Here is a 27,692-nt window from a genome sequence, read left to right as displayed (position 1 = left end):
CAGAGCCTGGCCTCACCTTTCGCAAGCATTCCCAGGATGCTCGGTGACGACGTGGACCGTGAGGACCTCAGCAGCTGCTGAGGATGGTACAGAAGTGAATCAGCTTCTCGGTTCCCAGCAAGCAGATGGCTCCATTCTGAGTACCTAGGCAACTAGAAGTGTCCTTAGAACAACTGCCTCACAACTCATGTATGGACACCGAAATTCAGATGAATCATGGCAGAGCCATGCTGTTACATGTATTCCTCAAATTACCTTTACTCTTGTTACTGCAGGATTTGATGGGACGTAAACTTGTCATAAGAGCAGCACTGTAGATGTTCCTTTATATACAAGTTTTTAAAACTGAACCTTTTTTGGGTATGCTAAAGTTAAGATGCCTTGAGAAGGAAGAGAATAGAAATTTGGAGGTGGGAAGAGTACGGAATACGATTTCTTAAAGGACTCAGTAGTCTTTGGCTGTCTCTAAGTGTATAAAATCAGTTTAACTGTAACTTTATATAAGTGTGCATCTGTCACATAAATCCATATGAGCCGCAGTGAGAGCGGCTTCTCTGAAATCCCTGAGGAGGTGTTTGCGGACGGATTGAGCAAGGACAGAATAGGCTGCTTGAGTTTCACAGCCTGATGCGTTGAAGGAGATTCCATTATTAGTGAAGCCTTGCACCCAGGTTCAGGACATTCATCATGAGCCTGCTCTGCCACAGGGTCCGAGTCCGAGGGGTCGCTGACTTGTCTGGAAGCTGTGACAGCACGCGCCTTTGAAGAGAACGAAGTGCCTGCGAACAGCGGGAAGCACAGAATGTCCGAAGGGAAGGACTGTGGCGGAGGAGATGCGCTCTCCAACGGCATTAAAAAGCACAGGTATGGCCCCCAGTCAGTCATCACCACACAGCCTGAGCCGGAAACCTAGTACTTCCCTTTCTCTGCTTCCTCCCCAGTCCTGTTGCTTGCTGTGCCACTTCCAAGGCAGGAGTGGAAGTACTCTTTCTTTGTCTTCCGCTTGGAGGGATGTCCCCTGTAAGTTCAGGGCAGAGGCTGGCTTCGGCAGCAAGGCTTTCAGGGCGCGTCTAGTCCTTGAGCTGGGAGTGAGGCGCTCAGAGCCGCCCACTGACACTGACGCTCTGGACCCGGCTCACCATCCATCTTTTATGACTCTGCCTACCAGTGCTATTTTGGTTCCTAGTCATTTGATCTTCTTGTTGGTTTTAAGAGCGAGTAGTAATGTTGCCAGCCTGCGGTCACAATCTAGTTAAATTTAAACAAAGGCTGTTACTGAGGTCAGGATTTGCTGAACACCTTCATTTTATATGCTCTAATGACATTAGTGCTTCATTTCCCCAGTGGGTTTGTGCTGGAGATCGTCCCACATGATGAGATGTAACAGACACCACAGTTCTCTGGTTTCAGATATTTCGGTCAAGTAGGTTCTTCTGTTGTCTTCATGAGGAGATGCGTGTGGTTAGTTTCTCCAACAGTCTTCTGTGTGTTTTATAACACCACACTTCTGACCACGGCTGCCTCAAGCAGTGTCAAGGACAAGCATTGTCCAGTGCTGCTCTGTGTGCAGTCCCTTGTTTAAAAAGTTTTTCTAAGTTTGCATTTCTTTTAGAAAATACAAGTGGATTTTTAAAGTCCGTGTGACACTGACTTAGAAACTGGATCACTGGATCAGAGCAGATTTCCCTTGTTGGTTCTTACGCTTTAATGATTTCTCTGCTACATAGGGTGCGGCTAGTAGTGCCTTCTGCAGCTCTTTTCCCTGGTGAGCAGCAGCGCCTTTGGCAGATAGGACTGATGTGTGTCCAGGACCTGAACTGCCTCCTAGTAAACCCAAGATGGGTATCTCTCAGAGACACAGCCAGTCGCTAAACACATGTGTTCTCAGGGACAAAACAAGCAAAATATTTGGGAAAATAAAAAACAATCTGAGTTCTTGCGATAGTTATTAAAATACCCAAATAAGTTCAGTGCCGAGGTCAAGCAGCTGCTCTGTGCTGTGGCCTCTGGGACTCGCCTCTGGCCTTCAACCTTCTGTATGTGTGCTGTCACCAGGCGGTAGCCATTTTGTGTTCAGAGTGATTATGCGGTACTAATGTATTCTGCTCTCTTAATCATACCCAGATACACAGATCAGTTCAGGCCAAGTTGTAGGGAGAGAAGACATAAGTAACTAGAGACCTAACCAGGAAAGTTTCATTTATAAGTAAGGGGCATCCTTTTAAAATTGAAACTGTAATGACTTGTTCTTCTGTTACTCTGTTTCAACAGAAGTAGAGAACTTTGGAAATTGTCAGAAGCCTTAATAACTGCAGGCTTGGAAAATGCCCATGTTTTGTAAGACTCACCTCTAGCCAGGGGATATGTGGGTATATATGGATTATAAATCGCTTTTTTGTTTTCAAATAAGAAATGAGAAACTTTACTGATTATAAGCTCATTTTAACTGATATACTGATAATTTTAAAAGTATTTTCAACCATTTTTCTAATTTTTCATGAAGCTATTTGTCCAATAGAAAGATAATTTAACAATGATTAAATTCTTACTCCATTCATTAGACAGTACCATTTTTTTCTGATACAAAATATACGTTAGTTGATAGGTCAGTGCTCAGCCCCCACTATACTGCATTGAGTTATATTGACAAGGCTTCTTTTGACATCTGGGTCAGATTCTAAGCGAGAAGTTCTCTGTACTTGTACCTAATTTCTTTTAAACTTTTCCCCAAATTTCTTTTAGTACTTTTCCCCAAATAGTTCTCCTTGGTAAAGGTTTAGCTCTAGGTTTCAGTGTGTCACTGGATATAATGTAAAAATGCAAAGTAGGCAGTAAGCGATTGCTGAACCCAGGAGGGCCTGAGAATGCCATTCAGTGTCTCAGCAGCATCCACACATTAGAGGACACAGTGATGCTTCCTAGCAGATGAACTTGCCCCAAATTAGCAAGTGTTTCAGAGACTGCAGCAGAGGGGGTGCTCAACAGCTGTAGCAAATGCTTAGAGATGAGACCTTAAGACAGCCGCAACATCAGAATCAGACATGATTTTTATTCATTAATTTTTAAAAAAATTTTTAATTGAGAGCCCATAGCTCTCAACACATAAAAACTTGAGAAATAAAATTATCATTATCCACAGATGACTTATTTGTCTACATAGAAGACACTTAGTATCCATAGAAAAATTATGAGAGTTAGTAAAAGTATTTGGCAAGGTTGTTGCATACAGAATTACGTTTTTGTGAATTATCAACAGAAACTGGAATTAAAACTAGAGGAAAAGAAATATTTGGAGCAACTACTGGAAGTCACAAGCTTATTAATTTTAGCCACCCCCCAAAAACCCCACCTACTCAGAAAAAGGTACTGATAATTTTGAAAATGAATACTCATTGTCATAAAGGTCCTCTTGTCAGATTGATCTGTAGATATAATACGATTTCAGTTCAAGTTGCATTCATTTTCCTTGGAAGCTGTGAAGTGGGTTCTGAAGTGTATACTGAAGCACAGAGGGGTTTCAAGAGTCAAACCCAGGAACCAGATCACGTGAAAGGATACGGTTTTCTCTACTGAACGTCAAGGTCTGTGACAAAGTACTTAGTTTAGACTTTTCTAGGAAATTGACTGACCTGTAGAAAAAACATCAAGTGGGGAAAGCTGGTCTTTTAATAAAGCTAGGACAGTAGAGCAGTGAGGGAAAAAATGGGGGGTGGTGGAATAATTAGTAATTATCTACTACAGGGAGGATAAGCAATGAACTCTCTCATAGTCAGGGTTCCCTCCCTATCTCCAGGTCACTATCTACAGGTTTAAACTACTATATATGGAAAGTACTTTCAAAAGTTGAAATAATTGTTTCATGATAGATAATACAAGTAATCTAGAGAACATTTAAATACACAGAATGTAGGTTTCTGTGCACATAGGACTCAATTTTATACAGCTGATATCAGGAACTGGGGCCTTAGAACTGATGCTGCATAGATCCCAAGGCATAACTGCATATAATTATAAATTCAAGATGAACCAAACACCTAAATGTGAAACTTAAAACATCTTCATAATTTTGAGATAGGGAAAGATTTCTCACAGTAGGAGTGGTAGATTGTTTATTTCATCTGACGTTAATTAACGCAAGCTCCCTTATCTGTAAATTTGGGAGAAGCTCCATCTTAAGCATGGTTGTGGATTGCGAGAGTTTGTTATGCTGAGATATGTGATGGTCAAGCCCCCGTGTAGTTGGTAGCTTCTCTGCTCTCCATGACTGTGTATGATATGAGTTATTAGGAAGCCGAAGGGAGAGGACTGTTGTTAACAGTTGTGTTTTGTGTATGAAGATTTTATTCTAGAGATTCACAGACAAGTTGAAGTAAATAAGTTAAAAAATGTAATCTATGTCAGTATTTTCCAGAAGTATAAATGTATTGAGAAAACGTGAAGTATTTAGTACAGATTCTATCCTCACTGGAGCTGTACACACGCGCTTTTTGGGCTGCTTTATTGGGTTCTATTATCTACCACTCTTCCGACCCTTATTCCACCCTAGTCCCTTCCAACCCCTAACACTAGGTAGGAGAGAACAAAGGTTAGAGGAGAAAGAGGCATAGACCTCTTTAGACTACTTCCTGCTGATTAAGAGCATTGAGTTCCTTGAAGCAAGTCCAGTCTCTGTAGTCAGGACATTTTCAGCCACCAGTTCAGCAAAACAGCAGTCCTGTAGTGGCAAATGTAGTCACAAATGCTGCAGCAGCCACAGCCCCCCTGAAGTGCTCACATTTACACCTTCTCAGGAGTCCTCAGAATTCCAAACAAACTTATCTGTAGCTGGCAAAAATCACACCCTTTCTAGAATATGAAACAATCGTAGTGGCAGTGACAATCTGAGGTAGATCCATATCTCACCCCTTGGATTAAAAAATACATATAATATATAATATATAATATATAATATATAATATAACTGGGCTTTTAAAGAAACTAAAATTCTCACTATACTGGAGCCATCAGAGAAAGAGAGAGACACTTTGCCTAGAATTAGGCAGGTTTGTAGAAGGGTCTGGGGAGAGCAGGGAGTCTGCTCTCTCTTGCCTTGAAGGTAGATGTCTGGGGTGAAAGAAGAGAGCAACAGGAGAGAGCTTCGAGCAGTTTAGGCATGGGTCATCCCCTGACCAGCTGAACACCCCACAGAGCACTAAGAAACAGCCTGCCATAGCAGCTCAGTGGGGCGGTCCTGTCAGCAGTGGAGGTTGGGGCTCCGCTGTGCTGGCCTGCAGGCTGAGTATTGTGAGTCAGTAAACTGCAGTGCCTGCTCCTGGAGGCCAGTGCACATGGGGCACCTGGAACACATTGGCAACTTAGATGGCAGCAGCTGAAGAAGTGACTTCAATCTCAGCAATCTGCTCAGGTTATAGGACATCATTCATCTACAAAATCACATTCCGAATCCTCCCCACAAAGAAGGGTGCCCGCTTGACAGATGGGACTAGTCAAGAGGAACTAGTCAAGAGGGACCAGTGAAGAGGGACTAGTCAAGAGGGACCAGTGAAGAGGGACCAGTGAAGAGGGACTAGTCAAGAGGGATTAGTCAAGAGGGACCAGTGAAGAGGAACTAGTCAAGAGGGACCAGTGAAGAGGGACCAGTGAAGAGGGACTAAAGAGGGACTAGTCAAGAGGGACTAGTCAAGAGGGACCAGTGAAGAGGGACCAGTGAAGAAGGACTAGTCAAGAGGGACCAGTGAAGAGGGACCAGTGAAGAGGGACCAGTGAAGAGGGACTAAAGAGGGACTAGTCAAGAGGGATTAGTCAAGAGGGACCAGTGAAGAGGGACCAGTGAAGAGGGACCAGTGAAGAGGGACCAGTGAAGAGGGACTAAAGAGGGACTAGTCAAGAGGGTTTAGTCAAGAGATTTTAAAACTTCACCCAAGAACAAGCTGGCAGGCCATGGGTCACTTCAGGTATGTTAGGAAGAAACAAAAGGCAGGTTGGTCTGCTTATTGGTAGGGATTTCTGTAGGAAAACTGGCATCACGGCTTGTAGAGCTCAGCCATTCCTGTGCTAAGCTGGAGAGAGGTAGTGGAGAAGCAATCTTTGGAAGCAGGACTGAGGTCCAGGACCCCACAGGCCTCCCCATGCTTCTGAGATGCCTCCTCATGGCCCAGAGGTACTTTAGTTAGTTTGTTGGTTGGTTAGTTAGGTGGTTAGTTAGTGGTGGTTACCTTGGGCATTGTGTAAGGAAGCTATGGTGAAGATGAACGTCCATGTAAAGTTGACAGCTTATCCTAGCCTGTTCTGGACAGATAGATGCTTACTGTGGGCAGATGAGCAGTTTTCTAGAACATCCACAGTCTGCAGCTCTGCTAGAATGAACCACACAGACAGTTAAGATGCCAGGATTCTCTAGGTTTTTAGGTGTATAATCTCAGTTTTTAAAATTTATGGCATAAAATTTCAAGCATGCTTAGGAATATAGAGCGTGTTGCTGTAAACCTTGCATATTTATCACGGTATCACTACTTCTCATGCCGATGCCTTGCTCCACCAAAACTCCATCTCCTTTCCAATAACTTAAGACACATTGTCTTCATTATTTATTTTCAGAACACAAATTTTAATTGAAAAAAATTGTATGCATGTCTTATATACAGCATGATGTTTTGAAATACATCCCATAGAATAGCTACGTCTAGCTAATTAACATGTGCATTGCCCTCATACATATTTTGTTGTAAGAATAATTAAAATCTGCGTTGCATTGCTGTAACCAGTTTTCGTCACGGGGAACAATAGACACCTTCAGCTCAGTGCTGGACAACATGAAGTGTGCCAGGTGGTAAAGCAAACCTTCCACCCCACCAGGGCAGGAGGGTCTCTGTGAGTTGGAGGCCTGAGTGGCCTACATAGTGAGTTCCAGGACTGAGGGGTACGGGGAGACTCTCTCAAAAATAAAAACAAAACATAAATATACAAACCAAAAAGAAAGAGAGAAAGAAAAGAAAGAAAGGGAAGACACAGAGTGCCTGAGAATTAGGACTATTCTAACTTTCTTTGTGTGGCTTCCATTTTGGCGTAAGTGCTGCCGAATGTGGGTTCTCCATCTTCATCCCAGACTCTTCCCTGCTAGGTCCCCAAACCCTTTATTATCATTAACAATTCTTTCTTATGTTCACATCCAGTACACGTGTGTTGTCTTTGAGAGTCACCTTGCTTTCTGGTATTGCCGCTTACATTGTTGAGTTTCTGCTCTAGACACAGAGACAGCTGTCTCTGAGGAGCCCTGCTTCATTTCACTGGGAAATGCTGTGTAGAGCAGCTGAGCGCTGCCCAGGATCTATTTTTAGCTCATCACACCGAGTTGACTGCCCTACGTTTGTTTTGCCTGTACATAAAAGATACATTGTAACTCGGCCTTTTTTTTTTCACTTAATAATGTACAGTAACCCCAGATTTTTAGGTATCTTGTTTTTGTTGTTTTTTTAACCTAGTTTGTAACTAGATTATTTATGAGCAACTGAACAGATGTATGTATGCACATTTAGATTACAGATGACTCCATTTAAATTTGTGATATATTAAGAGTGGCTGAGAGTTCAGAAGTATAACAGAGTGTTAATAAAACCAACATTTACCATTCTTTGGAAAGAACGCCGACATTCACCAGTTTTTATGGTCATTAAGGAGGCTGGCTTTCCTGTGTGGAAAGCTGTTTTTCAGGCTTCTTTTCTTTCTAATAGGATCTTTCTATGTGTACTGAGAATACCCACAACTCACCATCTAGACCGGTCTGGCCCAGAACTCACAGAAATTCACTAGCCTCTGCCTCCTGTGTGCTGGGATTAAAATTGTATACCATCACACTTGGCGTTTCTAACCATTTCAAAAAGAAAAATAATTCTCAGAATTTCTATTTTTAACCTCATTGTGGGAAATAGGTTTACTGGAATGGTTTAAACAATGATGCCTTGAATTGCATCTACGTAAGTCTTTCTGGAAAAAATGTGTCTACATAAGTCTTTCTGGAAAAGATGTATCAGTACACTATAACAGTGTGGTTACTAAGAGCTTTGGGGGTTTGAATTCCACCTGGTGCAACTTTCCTGACCACAGGCTAAGGTATAATTTCTTTAAATTCAACTCTGTCTATAAAATAGTAGTGAAGTAAACCTCACTGATGGGTGATGCTTCAATTAGGTGATTTGCACAAGGCATCTAGGGAGTTTTTACTCACAGGTACAGAAGACTGTTACATAGGAGGAAGAATGGATGCATGGTTACTTTTCCTGTCTGTCTGTCTGTCTGTCTGTGGTAGAGTTCTAGACTGTAAGTAACCTTTGCTAGCCCAGAATTCACTATGTAACCCAATCTTGTCCTAGACTCACAGCAACCCTCCTACCTCATCCTCTAGAGTGCTGGGATGGCAGGTGTGAGCTCCCAAGTCTTTCTTTTAACTTAAGTGAAAAGGCTTCCAACACATTTTAGAAGTTAGGTTTGTCCTTTGAAAGTGGCATTTGGAAAAGAGGAAACCAGCTGAAAGCATTGATCCTAGGAGAAAACTATTTTCTTCTGGTAAGCATGGATTAAGAATTCTATTTTTAAAGTGCACTGTCCTTTATTTGCATGTCATTTCATAGTGTGGTTAATGAAGCTGGGGGCGGCGGCGGCGGCTGCTGCTGCTGCTGCTGCTGCTGCTGCTGCTGCTGCTGCTGCTGCTTTGGATAAGAGCACACGGCTGGGCTCTGCCAAGCTAGTGTACACTGTCAGTGGTGTAAACAAGAGGTGCTGAGAGCCTTTAGGCCTGCCCCTCCTTCCTTCATCCCTTGACACTGCCTCTCCCTGGGCAGAGGTCTCATTACTTTCTCTTGATCCAGAGACCTTCTCAGTCTCTTAGGGAAGCATCCAGTTTCTATTTCAAGTTTGTTTCATGAAACAGTTTTAGTTCCTACAGTATCAAAGATGTCATTAAGTACCTATCAGAATACAGTTGTTACATTTTTTAATTAATTTTAAAATCAGTATACAAAGTGATAGCATTCATTGATATTTTCACACATATACACCACTGTGCTTTTTTCTTTCTTATCCCTTCTGCATCTCTCTGCACTTGCTGGTCCTCTCTCTGGTCTTGCTTAGTGCTTTGTCTCTTTATTTGAGGTGGTCCTCCTGCACCCACCCCACCCACACGCATAAGCACATGGTTTTGAACATCAGGAAATACCTTTTGGTATAACATGGTCTTCTAATGGTCTGCCCTAATCGATATTCTCTGTACATTTTGTGTTAAGTCATAGGTTGGGTACCTTAAGGTCTGCTGACCCATGGGATTTGGTCTCTAGGATTGCATTCAAGTGTCTTTTGCTCTTTGGAATTGTGCCAATCCATATTTTGCCTCCAGAAGAGAATTGCCTCAGGGGACCTACCTAGAGTTCTGTGGTTTTGTTTTCTTTGCTTGTTAGCTCAGAAGGGATTTTTTTTTTTTTTGTCTCAGGAAAAAAAATGCTACAGATTTAAAAAAAGGGGGGGGGGAGTTGCAAGGTTAATAAAATACAGAAGCCATTGTTGTAAAAACCACAGAAGTCATTAAAATATTTGTTACTTTGTTTTTCTGTTCCTGTAAGATCTTAGGTAAGAGATCGTCATTTAAAACACTGTGTCTATGATCCCTGCGCTGTCAGGATTTGAAATTCATAGTGAACTGTTTCACCACAGCAGATACTCCAGGGCACACTTGTGAGTGTGGCAGTGCCTCCTCATGGCACCATAGCCCACTCCTCTACAAGGCAACAGTCAGTTTGGCCCTCTAGGACTAATGTGGATATGGAAAATAGAGCGGCGAGTGTGTGCCGCTCCCATGTGCAGTGGAGCACTGTATGTAGAGCAGGGTGTACCCAGCTCCTGTTAAGATCTAAGATGTGCAGTGCAATAGCTTCCTGAGAGGAAACACGTGGAGAACACAACCATGCAGATCCAGCTTCATTTCTCAGCAGAGAAGGCTTCAGTGAGGGAACAGGGGTCCAAAGACTATGGGCTCTTTACAGCCCCATTTTGCTTATATGCTTTTGTGTTTCAAGTCTTCTAACATGGTCTGGAGTGAGTCCCTAGCTTAATGTGCAACTTCTGCCCTGTGGGTACGATAGCTTCTGACTTTGGTAGGCATTTACCCCATCTGGGCTTCACCTGCTTCTATTCCAAGCTCAGCAGAGCCAAGTGCAGGTCATAGCAGATTGGGTGGGGCCTCTTTCTGCCTGGGTTGGAAGACCGCGGTAGTCTGACTCACTCCACCCTGTGGGGACGTCCAGGACTCTTCACAGTGTGTGCATAGTAGTGATGGTTAATGCTTACACCGAGATTATAAATTAGTGTCTTTAAAATACCCATGTCGTTACCTTTTGATTCTTAATTTTTTCTGATTCATAGGTAAGGCAGATGTGAAGCACAGAAAGCTTGGCTTGGCCAAGAGAGGATTGCTAGGATGCTCTAGCTGCCAATCTAACTCTGGGCTCCGACGTCCTGTCTCAGCGGAAGGGCAAGGCAGCAGGATGGCCTCCTCTGCTTTCCACAGACACATACACCACAGACACATACACAAACACAAAGTAATCATAAAACTTTAGGCTTTTAAATAGCTACTTAGAATAACAGAGGCGTGTAAGAGAAAGAAACATCCTATTCTGAGACTCAAGGTAATTTGCCTCAGCTTTTGATTCTGTTTCCTGCTTCCATGTAACGATTTCCCCCAAATGGTTGTTAAGCCGGAAGTAGGGAAAGGACATACTTACAATGTTGCTTCTCTTAAAACAAGAGTGGGACAGAAGCATGCCCTCCACAGATAGCCTCAGAGCATGCTATCTTCCTGTTAGCCCTATGTCTGCCAGCTTCCACCCAAAGCAGAGCTCGAAAGAATGCACAAATAAGGGCTAAAATGATGCCATTTTAATGGAAATAGCTTTGCTCAGTAACATACACTTTTCTTAGTACTAGTGAAAGTCAAGCCTTTGGGCTGTTTTCCTCCGTGATCAACACAGCCTGCCTCAGCAGAAGCAGACTCTCAGAAGGCCATTTGCTGACGGCCCTGTCACCTCGCAGAAGCAGAAGTGAGCTCTAAGAAAGGGGTGGTGGTCAGCAGGAGAATGAAGCTCCTGCCACAGGCTGTGCACGCCCAGCTAGCAGGAGGAGCCAGATCTTCAGCTGCCCTAGAAGCAGCCCCTCTGCTGAGAAGCAGTCAGAAGCTTCACACATCATTAAAGGAAGTTACAACAGGATGTTGGACTCCTCAGAACAAAGGAGTTGTTATGCTCACCCTGGGAAGGAAGGTGGGTTTAAAGTTAGACTGAAAAGTTCAGAGCAGCAGGCAGTGCAGGCACACTTGTAGGGAGTGCCTCTGCCCTCGTTCTCTCTGCTTCTGGTAACTTGCTGTTAAATAATTTCTGCTTATCTCAAAGAGAGATCTACGCTCTTGGTCTTCAGTGTCTTCACAGTCTATTAAAAAATCATCATATCGCAGAGTTATGTTCAGGGATCAACTGTTTGTTCCCACCAAGCACTCGGCGTCATTATGAAAGCAAGCTCCTTGGGTCTCGCCTCACCTCTCAGTGCCACAGCCAGGCTTCCAGCCCTCCTGGAGTACATTCAGGTTCTTAGCATAGGTTTCTAGGTCATGAAGAAAAGTGGCTTCACTCTGACACCAACAAAATTACAAGTAACAACACAGCCTCAGCTCCTCTGGGAACAGGAGCTGCTGTGGAAGAGCTGTGCCCCAGCAGTGCATGCTGCAGGCTTTGGTACACTGGAGTGGAAAGTGGAGACACAGATGGCCGAGGGCTGTGCACAGCCCCACCTTCTCTGACCTTTAGGCCCAAAAGATCAGCTTTCTCTTCAGTTTAGTGGATCACAGCTCTGGTGCTCAGTACATGGGCCCTTAGACAGTAGACATGGGTAAGCAGAAAGAACCACTTTTCCCTGCCTCCTACATGTGCTCACCTCTGAAGGCATCCGGCTGTGAGAATCCTGTACCCACACTGATGTTTCTCACTAAACCAGCACGCATGCTCAGATGGACATTCCAGCTGTTCTTCTGACGTGAAGATCGGATAGTCTTACCTCCTCTCCCATGAGTGCAGCTATGTGATCAACTAACAGATGAGGGAAGTAACTCATTATAATGAATTCCAAGTTTTAGAAATTACTATAAAAATAGATGCATACCATTTTATATGTGATTTAAATTCATTAAAATTAATAAAGTGAACCTAGCTTATTCACTTCAGAGAACTAGGTCTTGAAAGTGATAATCAGATTCTACACATATAATTTATAAGATCCAAAGTGAGGGGCTGGAGAAGAAGCTCAGCGATTAAGAGCATGTGTTGTTCTTCTGGAGTTGGGTTTCCAGCACCCGTACTGGTCAGCTCACCACTTAGTCTAGCTGCAGGAGGTCCAGCTTTATCTTCCAGCCTCTAAAAGCAGCTGCACACATCTTACACACGCACGTACGCACACACACACACACGTGCGTGCACACACACCCATTATAGAAATTGAAAATAGCCTCCTCTTATCAAAATACACAGTAAAGTCAAATATTAGGTGTTTACATGAAAGTATTATCCTTCAAGAGCAAACCAGCTATTTGAAAATTTCAAGGTGCCTAACTATAAAAAGTTACATAGTCTAGCGCCTTAGGTGTTTATCTGAAATGTGAAGCTAATTTTAGTTTAAGACATCTTAGATCAGGTTAGATTCCCAGCTGCTGAGCTAACCTTTCACCTTTATGTCAGTCTCAGCCATAAGTTCCCCGGCTGGTACGAACTAGTGATCAGAGAGCATTAGGAGACACAGAAATGTGTGCTTCCTACGTATGTTTCAGTTCACATGGGACGAGCTGGGTGGTGCATGACAGTGTCAGTCATGAAGAACGGAGAGTATAGTAATAATCTTCAAAGACCACCTGAAGGCCTGCTCTGCCAAGACGGGGACAGGGACTGTTCCGGAATTGAGTGGCTACATTATGGATACTTTGAGATGATTTGAATATGGTAAATGTAGAAGATATTTTTATATGTAAGATGCTTTTAAATATCTTAAATTTCCGATTATAAGCAAAACTTTAATTGATGCTACATAGATTGAGAAGTGACAGCATTTTACAGCCTGTGGTTAAGTCATGAACTTTGGAGCAGACACCCTGTGGCTGTGTGAGAGTTGTTTCAAATGTTGGTCAGCTTGCATCTTCCTTACCTGTCGACTCTGAGGGGGTTGGCTTTGCTCTTGGATTTAAATACTGAGATGACGGAGTAGGTGATCAATAGAGTGCATATGTAGCCCAAAGCCCTGACTTCCATCCTCACTTCTACAGTAAGTGGAAGGGCGTAGTTACGCGGAGTTGGAGAGATGGCTCAGCTGTACGTAGCACTCGGTGCTCCTGCAGAGGTCCTGAATTCTTTTCCTGACCCCCATGTCAGGTCGCTCTCTGCTGCCTGTAACTCCAGCTCCAGGGATCCAGTACCCACTTCTAGACTGCACAGAGATATAGTAATTGTAAATATTCCTCACATTGTGTTGATACAACCCCAATCATGGTAGAATTTAATTAGTATTTTTTGTTGCTTGGATAGATTGCTGCATTTTTTCAAAGTTTCTGCCATGTCTAGAGTTTTTCTTTTTTCTTTTCCCATTTATTTATTCATGTTGCTTCCCACTCTGTGTCCTCCTCCTCCCAGCCCCCCCCCACAGCTCCTCCCTTCATTCCCCTCCCCTTCTAAGAAGGGGACACCCTCCCTACCTGTTATCCCCCCCATCCTGGCACATCAAGTCTCTGCAGGACTATGCACATCCTCTCCCACTGAGGTCAGACAAGGCAGCCCGGCTAGAGGAGAGGATTTCACAGGCAGGAACAGATTCAGGACAGCCCCCACTCCAGTTGTTGGGGGACCCTTGTGAAGACCAAGCTGCACATCTTGGTGTGGGTGTAGGAGGGGTAGGTCCAGCCCATGCTTGCTCCTTGGTTGGTGATTCGTTCTCTGGGAGTCCCAGAGGGTCCAGGTTACTTTATTCTGTTGGTCTTCCTGTGGAGACCCTGTCCTTTGGATCCCTCGGTCCTTTCTCCGACTCTTCCACAAAACTCCCAAGCCCCATAATTCAGAAATTGAACAAAACAGAGCAAGGCTCTGTGAAAGGTGAATAGTGTCTGGGGAGATGGTGGTCTCAATCTGGGCGGTCATTGGTTGGGCCTTCCCTCTGTCTCTGCTTCATCAGTGTCCTCACACATCTTACACATTTCGGGTCAAAGGTTTATGGGTGGCTTGCCCTTTCTCCCTCTGCTGGGAGTCCTGCCTCACTACCAGAGGTGGCCATTTCAGACTCCATGTCACTCCCCACAGACTCCCTGGGGCCCTCCACCCCGGCCAGGTCTTTTCTGTTCTTTCTCCCCTGCTTTCCCTACACCCTATCCACACCCCCCTCCCCTCCCTGCTTCCCTCCCCGTCCTCTCTCTCACCCAGTCCTCTCCCTCCATCCACCTCTGATATGTATCTTATTTCCCCACTGAGAAAGACTGAAGTATCCTCCTTTGGGCCCTTCTTGTTATTTGCAGTTCTTTGGGTCTATGGATTGTAGCGTGGCTAATCCTGGACTTTATGGATGATATCCACTTATAACTGAGTGCATACCATGCATGTTCTTTTGGGTCTGGATTACCTCACACAGGATGATATAAAGTTTTTTATAAACATCCTGTGAGGGGCTGAAGAGATGGCTCAGTGGGTAAGAGCACTGGCAGCTTTTCCAAAGAACCCAGGTTCAGTTCTAATACCTGCATGGTGACTCACAACTGTCTGTAACACCAGTTCTAGAGGATCCGGTGCCTTCTATGACCTCTAAGTGCACCGCATGCACACAGCACACACGCAGGCCAAACACTTAAGCACATGAAAGAAGGGGATCGCCTGTCTACCAAAGGGGTCTGCTTCAGAGGCTTTCTTCTTCATTGTTGTTGGTAGTGTGTGAGTATGGGTGAAGCGCCATGGTTTCTGTGTGGAGGTCAGAAGAAACCCCAAGTATATGTCTTTGATTTCGTCCTTGTTTGAGGCAGGGTCCCTTTTTTGTTGCTGCCTAAGCCTGGCCTACCTAAGCCAGCGAGCTTACAGTAATTCCCCATCTCTTCTCCCAGGAGCGTGGGACTGCAGGCAGGTGCTACTTACTGCCTCACAGGAGCGTGGGACTGCAGGCGTGAGCATGGGACTGCAGGCGTGTACTCCTTACTATACCAGGTTCACCAGGGTCTGCGCTTGCGCACCAGTTGGTCTGCCCCTTGGGCCCTCTCTCCAGCCTCATGGAAGTGGTTTGGGAAAGTGGGGTCTTTGGACTTCCTGGTCTTGTTCAAAGGATCTACAGCTTTTATAGTTCTACCAAAACATTTGCCCCTTGCCCATCTTTAGCTCTTAGCGTGTTGAGGCATTTCTGAGCTGTATGATGCATGAAGTCCTACAACGTAGTACAGACAGCTTTGAGGTCCAGTTCACTTGTTAATCTCTGTGTTAAAGACTTTCCGAGAGAAGGATGCTGTTTGTGTTTTTCTGAGAGTATGCTTTAAACAGTACTGATGTTGTGGTTATTAAATCATTAACTTGCTAAATGAAAGAGGTATACATTTTAATTTTTCTGATTTGTTAATAATATAGCCTACATCAAAAGGAAGTCAATTCTCTGGAGACACAATAACTTGTAAGATTTAAATTGATCCTAAGACCAGAAAAGGTCACAAACCTCAATGTATATTCATAGATTATTTTGAAGGTTCTATTTTGGTTTGCGTGCACAGTGAAACCCACAGATTTAAAACCTGTACTTTGATCACATTCTCCTCTCACTCCCTCCAGACCCCTCCCTCCATACTCACCCAACCTTACGTCATCATTGTTAAAAACCCTGTAAGTTCAGGATGAGCTGCCAGTATACTGCTGAACTGTGTGACATTCATTGGAGCATGGTTGACGTACCAAAGGCCACACCCTTAGAGAAAACTCCCTCTCCCTCTCCCTCATTAATAATAGCTCTTTAGCTGTTGGGTAGGACGTCGAGCCCACCTTCTCCCTCCACAGTGGGATTTCACCAGGCTTAAGCACGTATGTGCTGTTGTAGCTATTGTGAAGAAAACACCCACTGCCTCTAGTTCTTAAGATCTTCCTCCCCTCTTCTAGGATAGTCCTGAGACTGCATGTGTTCCTGTGTGTGTATCTCATTTCTCACACCTTAACCAGTTATGGGCCCTCATATTCACTGCCGCCTACCACAAACAGAAACTGGTCTGCTAAGGTTTCAGAGGCCTCTCACACAGTTGGTACCTTTGCTGTATTATATCACAGTAGCTGACCTTCCAGATGTCAGCCACCTTCCTTGCTTAGCCTTTGAACCATGAACCACTAAAGGCTGTTAGTACTTGTTTAGTCCTGTGTTCTTAGCAGCACAAAACAGACTGTCAAACCATTGGAAACACACATAGTCAGGAGTGTATGTTGGGAATTTGGGGCAAACATACATTCACGTATACCTAACCTGCCAATCGAGATGTGAAATACTTCCTCACTGCACAACATTCCACAACTGCCTTTCACTCAGTCCCTGTCTTAGTTCTGTTGCTGTGAACAGACTCCGTGACCATGGCAGCTTTTATAAAGTAAAACATTTAACTGGCTCATTGTTCAGAAGTTTAGTCCATTGTCATCATGACAGTAAGCATGGCATCATGCAAGCAGTCATGGTGCTGGAGAAGGAGCTGAGAGTTCTACATCTGGGTCCAGAGGCACCAGGAACAGAGTAAAACACTGAGCCTGGCTTAAGCGTCTGAGACCACAAACTTTACCCCAAGTAACACACTTTCTCAGACAGAAGACACACCTACTCCAACAAGGCCTTTGGGCCTCTGGGAGCCATTTCATTCAGACCACCACACCCTCCATGGACACCTGCTGTTCCCTTCCTGTTGCTGTATATTGCTATCAATGGGATTACAGATGGAATCAGTGCTTTCTGTAAATCTTGTTTTGACCACCTGCCATGATGTTGCCATGATGTTTCTAAGGGGCATCTCCATCCATCCGCATTATCAACAGCTGTTCTTCATGCTGGAGAGTGGTTTGCCATGGTTGGACATACCTGTTGTTGCTTTGGTGGTGTGTAGAATCTTTTCCAGTTTGAACTTGGAAATGAGGTTCTGTGTAATCGCTCTCACAGGCATCCTTTTATGGTATGGTTTTTGTGCTTGCCACTCTCAGGGCTAGAACTATCGGGTCATAGGAGGCATGCACATGTGGCTGCATAGTCTATTCAGTGCTACTTCCCACAGGTATGTTGTGCTGCCCTCCTGCGGGAGTGCATCCTGCCCTCACCCTCACCTGCATCCGTGTTCACAGCTGTGAGCCGGTGCCTCTCTGGTTTGGTGGCTCTTCTTCAATGGCATCACTCATTTGCTCACATGTAATTATTATATATGTCCTGTCTTCACCCACTTCTGGGTCCTTCTCAAGCATTCACACACACTTACAACCTGCCCTTGTGTTCTACCTGAACACCGACAGCGTTCTCCCCAGTTAAACTTCCCTGTGTCTCCTGATGGAAATGGAAAGGGTCTCAGGATCCTGCGTGGTGGCACCAGAGCTCCTTACAGTGCACAAATATGGGTTCCTGTTCTTATTGACAACAGAAGAAGTACATGTTGTAAATGGACCATGGACTGGTTTGCTTATCCTAAAGCCTTGCCTGATAGAAATCCTGGCTTTATAAAATTTATCTTTATCTTACGCCATGCACTAACTTAGGTGTCCTGCAATCCTGATGGAAACTGCAGGCTCAGCAGAACTTAAGACTGGAGGCTTAATGTAACTGGTAACTATATGGCAATGCCATTGGATTTCCAAAAGTACAAAACTGAGTGAGAAGGAGGGGAGGAGAGAGTTGTGTGCATGTGGAGGCCAGGAATGAAGCTTGGGACTTTTCTGTCATGCCCCATAAGTACCAAAGGTTCACAGGTGTAGCAACATGCTGAGCATGGGTCCACACGCTCACTTTAGGTGCAGCTCAGGTGTACTGGTGTCTCATTTCTCTTGTCAGTTCATACGGAATGGTCAATAACATGAAGTAGTCACTTGTTCAGAGGAAGCAAGAAGTTTGTTGAAGAAGCTGATTTTTGGAGTCCTCTTCAAGACAGGGCCTGGGGCAGATGCATTCTCAGCGCACTTGTTAAGTGAGCCATATTATTACTATTGCTCCCCCAGGATCCATTTTTAATTTAAAGGCAGTAGGACCATGCACTTTTGAACCTCGAGTGCCTGTTCTATGCCAAAGCCGAGGTAGCACTAGGAGGCAGAGGACAGCTGCTCTCTGGCCCCCAGGAGGACTGCAGTGCAGTGATTGGCAGGGACAAGTGGAGATGAAGGGCAGAGCTGTGAGAAGTGGGAGGAGTGGGGCTAGCTGACCTCATTGTCCTGAGTTAGCACACTGGAGCTCCTTCCTTCTAAGATCCTGCTGCCCACAGACAGCGTGGCTAAGCTCCACACCATTCTGATGGAGGAACCCTGCTGCACATCTCCCAGAGATGTAGTTGGTGAGCAGAGGTGACCCGAGGTCTAGACAAGAGTCAGTTTTACGTAATGATGTCAACGGAATGCCTAAAGCACATTCAAGCTAAGTGTGACGTCTACAAGCGTGTTCTATGCAATCATGTCAATTAAATGGATAACAGTATTTGGACAGAACTGGCCTGGAATTTTGGCTCCAGTCACATGCTGAGGAATCCCAGTGTATTTATCTGTTGCTATGATGAAGCCCCACACCAAGACAACCTAGGAGAGGGAGCACTTGATTGTGCTTATGGTTCCAGAGGGTTAAAGTGCACGATGGCAGAGCGAAGGCATGGAGCAGGAACATCTGAGAGCTCACATCCCCAGCTGCAAACAGGAAGTTGGAGGGCACGCTGGAAATAGCATGGACCTTTACAAACCTTGAAGCTCACCCCCAGTGACTCACCTTCCCAGCACGGCCATACCTCTCAATCCATCTGTACCGCTTCACCAACTGGGACCAAGCATGCAAATGCGTGAGTCTTAGGTTCTGTTCTTCCTCACCCTCCACAGCCTGCGAATTGTTGAATGGCAGGAAGGAAAGAGACTTCAGCAAGTGCTACCTCCTCGATAGCCCTAATCACAGTGCTTGTTCAAACAATTTAACTTCCTCAGGCTAGTGGTTATCACGGAGACTTGCACTCTCGTTTGTAAATCCTGGGCTGGGCTGTCCTGGGACCCTTGGTGAGACCCACTCACCAGAATACCTGTCTTCCTTGCACAGAGCTCTCTCAATGGCCCTGGCAGTGCAGCCCATGTTCTTGTCTGCTTTTATATCAGTCATAAAAAGTAACATTAAAGAGCTAGTTACCAAACCTTTATTATGGTTATGCAGATTATTCAGAAAATGACACCTTTGCCACACCATCATCCAAAACTGAAATTGCTAAGCTGTGCATTCAATTCAATCCCTCAGGCTACAAAATGAGATGGTTTTCCTGAAATAACGCCTTCACTATCTGCTCTATGTTGGCGGTCGCTTTACACACGTGACCCTGGGAAATGCTTTACATCCTAACCGAGTGTTAGACGTAAACATGGATGTGAGCACATTGTTATCATGTGCGCGCGCGTGTGTGTGTGTGTGTCTGCGTGTGCACGCGCGTGCTCGGGAATACACATGAATGCATGCATGCATGGATGAATGTGTGCTCTAGTGTGTGAAGGAAGAGGGTAACATGAGTCTGTTCTCTCTCACCATGTGAGGTCCTAGGAGATCTAGTTTAGGTTGACAGGCTTGTAGCAAATATCTTTACCTGTCCAGCCATCTCATCAGCCCTTGACCACACACTTAAAAGTACATTTGACAATTCATGGCATTTGTGCCTGTATTATTATAGCAAGTGTTTGATTAGTAGTTCCTACCCTTATGTTGACTTAGTATTTCTGTTGCTGGGATAAACATATTACCAAAAGCCACTTGGGGATGGGAGGTTTATTTCATTTTACAAATCTCAGATCACTGTCTCTCACTAATAAATTAGGGCAGGAACCTGGAGACAAGAGCTGAGCACAAGCCATGGTGGAGCACTAATGCTAGCTTGCTTCTCGTCACTTACTCAGTCTCCTTCTGTATATACCTCTAGGGTCCCTGCCTGGGTGTGGCACCAGCCACACCTGTGTGCTGCCAAGCCCTTGCACATCAATCATGAACCAGGAAAATGCTTCACAGGCTTGCCACCCCCCTCCACCATTCTGTTGGGGGCAGCTTCTCACCTGCTGTTTCAAGTTGACAAAATAAACAAACTCGGACCTAGGTGTACAATATTCATTTTTAAATGCTCGCTTTATAACTATTAAATGGAGTTTACAGAGCATAATCATTTCACGATACTGCTCTGTATGTACTGCTTACATACATTGTCTTCACAATGGACTAGTGAGAGCTGGAAGAAACATGGCCGACTCTGTTCCCTAAGTACAGACATTAACCATACACTGTTTGGTTACTAGCTCAGGTTTCACAGTCCTCAGTGGAAATGAGACCTGTAAGAGAGGTCGGGCTCTGTAATAATGAATCCCATTTCATAGGAGTGCTCAGTGGACAGGACTGTATGACGATTCAGTGATAAGGTTCCTGCTGGATGACTGACAGTCTACTGTGGGGAGAGCATTAGTATTCGGACTCTCACTCCATCCTTAAAGCTCATTTGAAGTTTGCTCAGGGATATTCTCATGTTACAGATTTTGTGAAAGCTCTGCTTATTGCAAACCACCTGGAGTTCTCTGTCTTCTCTGAGGAGGGTGGACTTCATGATCAATGGCATGTTAAAATGAATAAATAATAGACATGCTATTGAGCTTTAGAAAGGGTCATAAAGGCGCAGGGGACCTGAGACTCTTGGAATGAAGGAAACTGTTCCCAGACACAACAGGACCATGCAATGTGAACTCACGGGGACTGTGAGCTTGCACAGTTAGTTCCTGCACATATTCAGGCCAGATAGGGGTACCGTGAGTGAGAGAGGGGAGTACACTGATGGTACTACCACAGTGGCTCCTACCCACATCCAAGAAGCTACCTGCAGTTGATACCCACTTGAAAAGGAAACATTAGTGTTTTGTAATGGATCTTGCTGGGCCCATATTAACCACACTCCGGGTTAGACCTGGTTCCCATGGTATCTTTGTGGACCTTTTGTTTCAAGTTGCTTTGTTTGGGCGTTTATCTGTCTTACTAATATTTTGCTTAAATACTTTGGCTTTTGTGTTTTATGGTCTGTGTGTGTGTGTGTGTGTGTGTGTGTGTGAGAGAGAGAGAGAGAGAGACAGAGAGAGACAGAGACAGAGAGACAGAGAGAGACAGAGAGAGACAGAGACACACAGAGAGAGACAGAGACAGAGAGATAGAGAGACAGAGACAGAGAGATAGAGAGACAGAGACAGAGAGAGACATACATGGCTCTGCAGTTAAGAGCATGTGTGTATAGCACAGGGTTCAGCCCATGAGACTGCAGCACCCCGGCAGGTTAGGTCATTATGCACCAGTTAACAGTGACGACAAACACGCTATAGACATGCCCCCAGGTCAGCCTCATGTACACAGTTCCTCAATTTAAATGCCCTTTCCAAGTATTTCTAGCTTGTCAACACTTCAACCAGCACAGTAAGACATCGAGATCTAGTTTCATTCTTCTATATGTTAATTCCCAGATTTTCTGCTGCCTCCATGAGACCCAGCTGTAAGGCATTTTCTCAATTCATAACAGTAGCAAATGACAGCTATGAAGTAGCAATGGAGTAATTTTATGGTTGGGGGCCACACAACTGTATTAAAGGGTCACAACATTAGGAAGGTTGAGAGCCACTGCCATAGATTAAGATATATTTTTTCCTCTTGCAGCTGTGGAAAGGACTCAACAAAGAAAGCTTGAAGAATTGCTTCTAGGAGCAATTCGTTAAATAGGACCCAGATTTTCTGGTACCATTTTCTAAAAAGACTATTTTGGTGTTTCTGCCAAACGTCAGATGATTATGGTCCAGCGCTATCTAGATCTTCTGTTCCATTGATGTTCATGTCTGTTTTTATGACAGTACCATGTTATTTTGTTACTGTGGCTTCTTTTTTTAAACAATATTTTTGAATTTTTTGTATATGTACTGGCTGGTTTTGTTTCAACTTGACACAAGCTGGAGTTATCACAGAGAAAGCCTCAATTGAGGCTCAATTGAGGAAATGCCTCCATGAGACCCAGCTGTAAGGCATTTTCTCAATTAGTGATCAAGGGTGGGAGGACCCAGCCATTCTGGGTGGTGCTAACCCTGGACTGGTTCTATAAGAAAGCAAGCTGGGCAAGCCAGGGGAAGCAAGCCAGTAAGAAACACCCTTCCATGGCCTCTGCATCAGCTCCTGCTTCCTGACCTGCGTGAGTTCCAGTCCTGACTTCCATTGGTGATGAACAGCCATGTGGAAGTGTAAGCTGAATAAACCCTTTCCTTCCCAACTTGCTTCTTGGTCCTGATGTTTGTGCAGGAATAGGAACCCTGACTAAGACAATATACATAATGTATCTTGATAATGTCCACCCCTACTTCCCTGTTCTGATTCCTAGTGTGACCCTGTAATAACTACTTTTCTTTAGGCAACATATAAAAGAAAGTGTTAATTTAGGCTTACAGCTTCAGAGGGTTGTAGTCCACAATGGCAAAGCAGACTCAGCAGCAGGAAGAGCTAGAACTCTTTGATCTGCAAATGGGCAGCAAAACACACTGGGAATTGAAGGAGTCTTTTCAGACCTCAAAGCCTGGTCCCAGGGATACACCCCATCTAACAAAACCACACATCTTAATCCTTCCCAATTTCCCAATCAGTTCTACCACATGGGAACCAAGCATTCAAACATACAAACCTGTGGGAGCCATTCTCATTCAAACCACCACAAGCATCTATACGCCTCCTTCACAGCTTAATGTCTTCCCTCACACTTGTTTTATTTGTTTTTTTTTTAAATATGATTCATCCCTGAGTCCAGTTAGTGTTGATCATAAGTGTCTGGTGTGGGGTCAGCTACTTGGGCGTGGGGCAGCTTACTGGTGGCTACTGCTCAAGGATAAGCAAGTCTCTCTTTCCAGTTGGCAGGTACCCTTAGCTTGGATCCGGCCATGTGCTTCCTTCCCCCACCCAAGCTGGAATTTTGGCTCTCAGTTTTAGGTAACTGTAGCTGTAGTGAGCTCGTGTGTGCCATGGTCATCATATGTAGGAATATCCTTTCTCAGCACTCCTCCTCACTGTCCCCTCTGCTGTGATAGTCACTGGACCTTGGGTCAGTGAAGTTAATGTGGACACACCATCTCTGGCAGAATGTTCACCATCACTGAGTTCCTCTCAGTACTCTGAATTGTTCTAAGTCATTGTATTAACCACTTCCCACTGTAAAACAGATGACCCCTGACCAAAGTTGAAAGTAGCATACATGGGTTTAAAGGTGAAATATTTAGAATGCAGTTTGACAATGGGGCCTTTTAACAAAACAAAAAACAAAGCAAACAAACTATAGTAGGCTCCATGGTAGGACCTATGACTTCCTTAGCCATGGGTCTTCACAGTACAGGATCGGAATCCTTTCTACAGAGCTTGCCTCAGATTCAGTCAGTGGCTGACTGCCCATGTATTAGCTGGGTCATTATAGCATATGGCTTGACAGGTTGGCATGTAGCATACAGGATCCAGTGCTGGACAAGACTGTAGATGTCCGTCTTTTCTCACCCAGTGGCCTGCATAGCGCCTGCTAGCATGGTAAAAATCTGGTCAGTTCATGACTGATTTCTTTATGCCCTGTAACCAACTAGTTATACTGAGTGACCAAGAGTAATAGACATTGTTTTGAGTGGCTTTGTCACCTCTGGGCAGTGTCTCCTAATAAGGTACTCGTGCCCAGACTGAAATTTTTATTGTGATAACCCTGTCTTCTGGGAGCAACAGTGCCTATTCACGAGGGGGTACCACTGTTCAAACTCCTTTTGTTCAAATTACATTTATAATTAGTTTACAAACTAGTGATTTCTGCATGCCTTCTTCATAAGTTCTTAGTTTTATTTACCTATCAACGAACCCACCTTTCCCCCACCCCTTGCCCCAGTCCTCAAATAAACCTTTAACTCCTGGTACCCCCCCAGTTCCTGCACCTTATAGTCCTTCCTGCTCTGTTGTACTGGCATGGCTCCTGGTCGAGCTGTGTGATTTGTTGAGTCTGTCATGGCCACCATTTCACTTTGGTTTTCATAAGTATTCCTCATCCCATTTTCATAGTCTGTACTGATTTTCATACTTAACTTGTCTTTGTATAATACTTCATTTCTTGATTTCTTAGTCGTGGATTTCATCTGAATCTTTGCCCTCTGGTGCTGTTACTCTAGGATTGGTGGTTTGGGGAGAAAACAACAGGAACTAAGTCAGATTTTGTTTGTCTGTTTTTATTTCTTTCTCCCTTTCTTTGTAATGACCAGTGTTTGTAGCATTCTGAGGGACAAGACTGTAGTGTGTTTGAGGTGCCCTTTTCCTCTCCCAGTTCTTCCCTGAGAATGGAGCAGCTGCCACATCAACAGACACAACCCAGGATGAACCGTAATTGTCTCTAATGTTTCTTTCCTGGGACTTCTTCTGTGATGGGTGCCATACTTTCTCAGTGTAACGTCTTGTACCACTGTCTGGACTTCTTCTGTGATGGGTGCCATACTTTCTCAGTGTAACGTCTTGTACCACTGTCTGGACTTCTTCTGTGATGGGTGCCATACTTTCTCAGTTTAACGTCTTGTACCACTGTCTGGACTTCTTCTGTGATGGGTGCCATACTTTCTCAGTTTAACGTCTTGTACCACTGTCTGGACTTCTTCTGTGATGGGTGCCATACTTTCTCAGTGTAACGTCTTGTGCCACTGTCTGGACTTCTTCTGTGATGGGTGCCATACTTTCTCAGTGTAACGTCTTGTACCACTGTCTGGACTTCTTCTGTGATGGGTGTCATACTTTCTCAGTTTAACGTCTTGTACCACTGTCTGGACTTCTTCTGTGATGAGTGCCATACTTTCTCAGTGTAACGTCTTGTACCACTGTCTGGACTTCTTCTGTGATGGGTGCCATACTTTCTCAGTGTAACGTCTTGTGCCACTGTCTGGACTTCTTCTGTGATGGGTGCCATACTTTCTCAGTGTAACGTCTTGTACCACTGTCTGGACTTCTTCTGTGATGGGTGCCATACTTTCTCAGTGTAACGTCTTGTGCCATTGTCTGGCTTTGACTTCATCTTTGTATGAATCAGACTCTAACCCTGGCCTGACTTGATACCTAGGGTCAGTGCTGTGTGTAGTTTAACTATGAGAACAACTGGTGCTTATTTGTGGCTGTGATGGCTGAGGTGAGGACAGGCAGAAGAGCTCCCACCCTTGACCTCAGGACAGGTCTGTGGGGCAGCCATGAAAGGCCAGGCCAGTTGATGAGTTAGTATGAAGTGTCTGATTTCCCAAGGCGTGGGCATGGGTAGACAGGGCAACCTCTTTGTAAATTTGTGAAGATTGTGTGCTTCAGGCTTGATACAGAATTCTTATTCCTGAAAGTACAAGAACGCCAAATTTTGTGAGTTAAATGATTTAGCCCCTACACTTAGCCATACCTAGGGCCCATTGGGTTTATATCATGTCTTGACAGTACTGAGAGATAGCTGTTTGTTTTATACTCATTGTAGTGATAATATATGTAGTTGGTTAGGGAATGTTTTACTTTACAAATCATAAAACAGAATCACCTCCCAAGTAGGTAGTGAGCCAAGTATTTAACATATCTACCTGCCAAATGCGACGAGATAATTGTACGGTGAGCAGCAGCCCTTGCATTGGGAGATCCTAAGGCTCTGAGTGAGCTAGTAGCAGGAGTGCAGTATAACTGGTTCTGTCCCAGATGTGCATCCAGACGCTCACTGAAGCAGACTCTCACCCAGGGGTGCTGAGGTTTCAGCGTTTGCATGGCCGTCCTCATGACACAGTTGTGTTCACAGTGGCCCTGGGAGCCAGGGAATGCCTGTGGACGGATGACGCACCCTGTGCCCCTTGCTCTAGTTGAAGCCTAGTCTTATCTGTCCTGTTTTATCATTATTGCCTCTGCCAGGAGTCTCTTGAGCAAGTGCTGTGTGCTCAGCGTGTCCATGGGTCGCAAACAGGAGGGCGGGGGGTCTGCAGATGGGTCAGTCTTTGCATATCGTGAATTTCTGAGACCTGACTTAGGACAGTCTCTTCAGGTTTCAGCTGTCCAAGGAAGGGTCCAAGCTTGGAGGTAGGAAATAGGAGACTGCTTACAGGCCCTGGCACAGTTTTTCTCAGAAAGATTTTTGGGGTCAGCGTTCTTTAGTCAGACTTCATAAACTCATTTGGTTCAGCTCATTTAGACTCTGTCTGCCAGCGTGTGGAACAGGGGATCATGGTGGGACAGGAAGAGACAGCACCATCACACAGTTAAAACAAGCTAAGGAGGCTTCTCATTCAAAGGTCCAAAACTGAGCCAGGCAGAACACTGCCAGCCCTGGTACAGTGCATTGTTCTTTCTTAGCCTGCAAGATAATGACCCTCAGATGGACTTGAGGGGAAGAGAATAGCTGCTCTGTACTCCCTGCTGAAGCCTTCTCACTCCTGTCTTGAGCTAGCACTGCCATCCAGTAGCATAGTCCTGATGGAAATCTTAATATAGAGAAGTGTATGATACAAATAAGTTGAAAGTAATCTACCATATCCTTATTTAAATCTCCCCTCCCTCTGAGCATGGGCTCTGCAGATTTAGCGTTTCCTTGTGCAGGATGTGAGCTGGCATCTCGTCCTCATCCCCTTTGCACTCTTGAGCAATTTATTTCCCTTCCTCCACAATCTTAAGAAATACTCACTGGGATCCAGCACCTCCAGGACAGCTGCCTGTATGTTCAAGCCGCAGCACTTCCTTTCCGTGTTAGCTTCCTCTGTATAGTAGCTGATTCCTGCTGATATCTCTCAGGGTCAAGCCAGTTCACATTCATGCACAGGTGGGGGGCTCACTGAGTCCCACCCATACCTAAGAGCTACCAGCCCCTGATGGCTGCTGGGAGAGGAAGAGTCTTTCCAGGGCTATGCCCCCTATTTGTTTGACCTTCTTCCTGTAGCTAGCTGGACTGTTTTGGGACTTGGCATTATTTGGAGAGGGGCATAAAGTTGGAAGGGAAAACATGGTGGGGTATTCCTAGAGGAGTTGGAGGGTGAATATGATCAAAGTATATTATATGCATGTAAGATATTCTTAATGGATACATTTTAAAACTTGTGAAGTAAAACTTGTGAGAAAGTTTATTTGGTTCTTAGTTGCCTAGGACTCAGTCTTTGGTCCTTGTCACTCTTAGTTCTGGGCCTCTGACTTGGAGACTCAGGACAGGACCGGGAACCCAGTGTACCCTTCAGCATGCCCCATTGCCCAGTCCTCCAACTAAGTTTCTCCTCGTAAATTTGCAGAATAAGAAGTGCTGCTGGCCAGGAGCCACGTGGTCAGCATAAGAGGTTCTGGGGTCATTCTATAGTCGTCGTCCCTCCCCCCCCGCCAAAAGACCAAAATTAGTTTGTTTCTTACCTTTTTAC

The 27,692-nt window shown here is 44.7% G+C and overlaps 1 protein-coding gene across 39 annotated transcripts in view; it reads left to right on the top strand.

Annotated features, from left to right (window-relative positions):
- Positions 1 to 27,692, top strand: part of Osbpl1a (oxysterol binding protein-like 1A) — a 205,195-nt gene that overhangs the window by 142,676 nt on the left and 34,827 nt on the right. For all 39 annotated transcript variants that reach the window (XM_087592207.1, XM_087592205.1, XM_087592211.1 and 36 more), the window contains 1 exon segment: positions 708 to 864. In XM_087592207.1, coding sequence (XP_087448333.1) covers positions 708 to 864 — 157 coding nt within the window.

Source organism: Rattus norvegicus, chromosome 18 (assembly GCF_021556685.1).
Source record: "Rattus norvegicus strain SHRSP/BbbUtx chromosome 18, alternate assembly SHRSP_T2T, whole genome shotgun sequence".
Taxonomy (NCBI): domain Eukaryota; kingdom Metazoa; phylum Chordata; class Mammalia; order Rodentia; family Muridae; genus Rattus; species Rattus norvegicus.
This window is presented reverse-complemented; position numbering and strand designations above follow the sequence as displayed.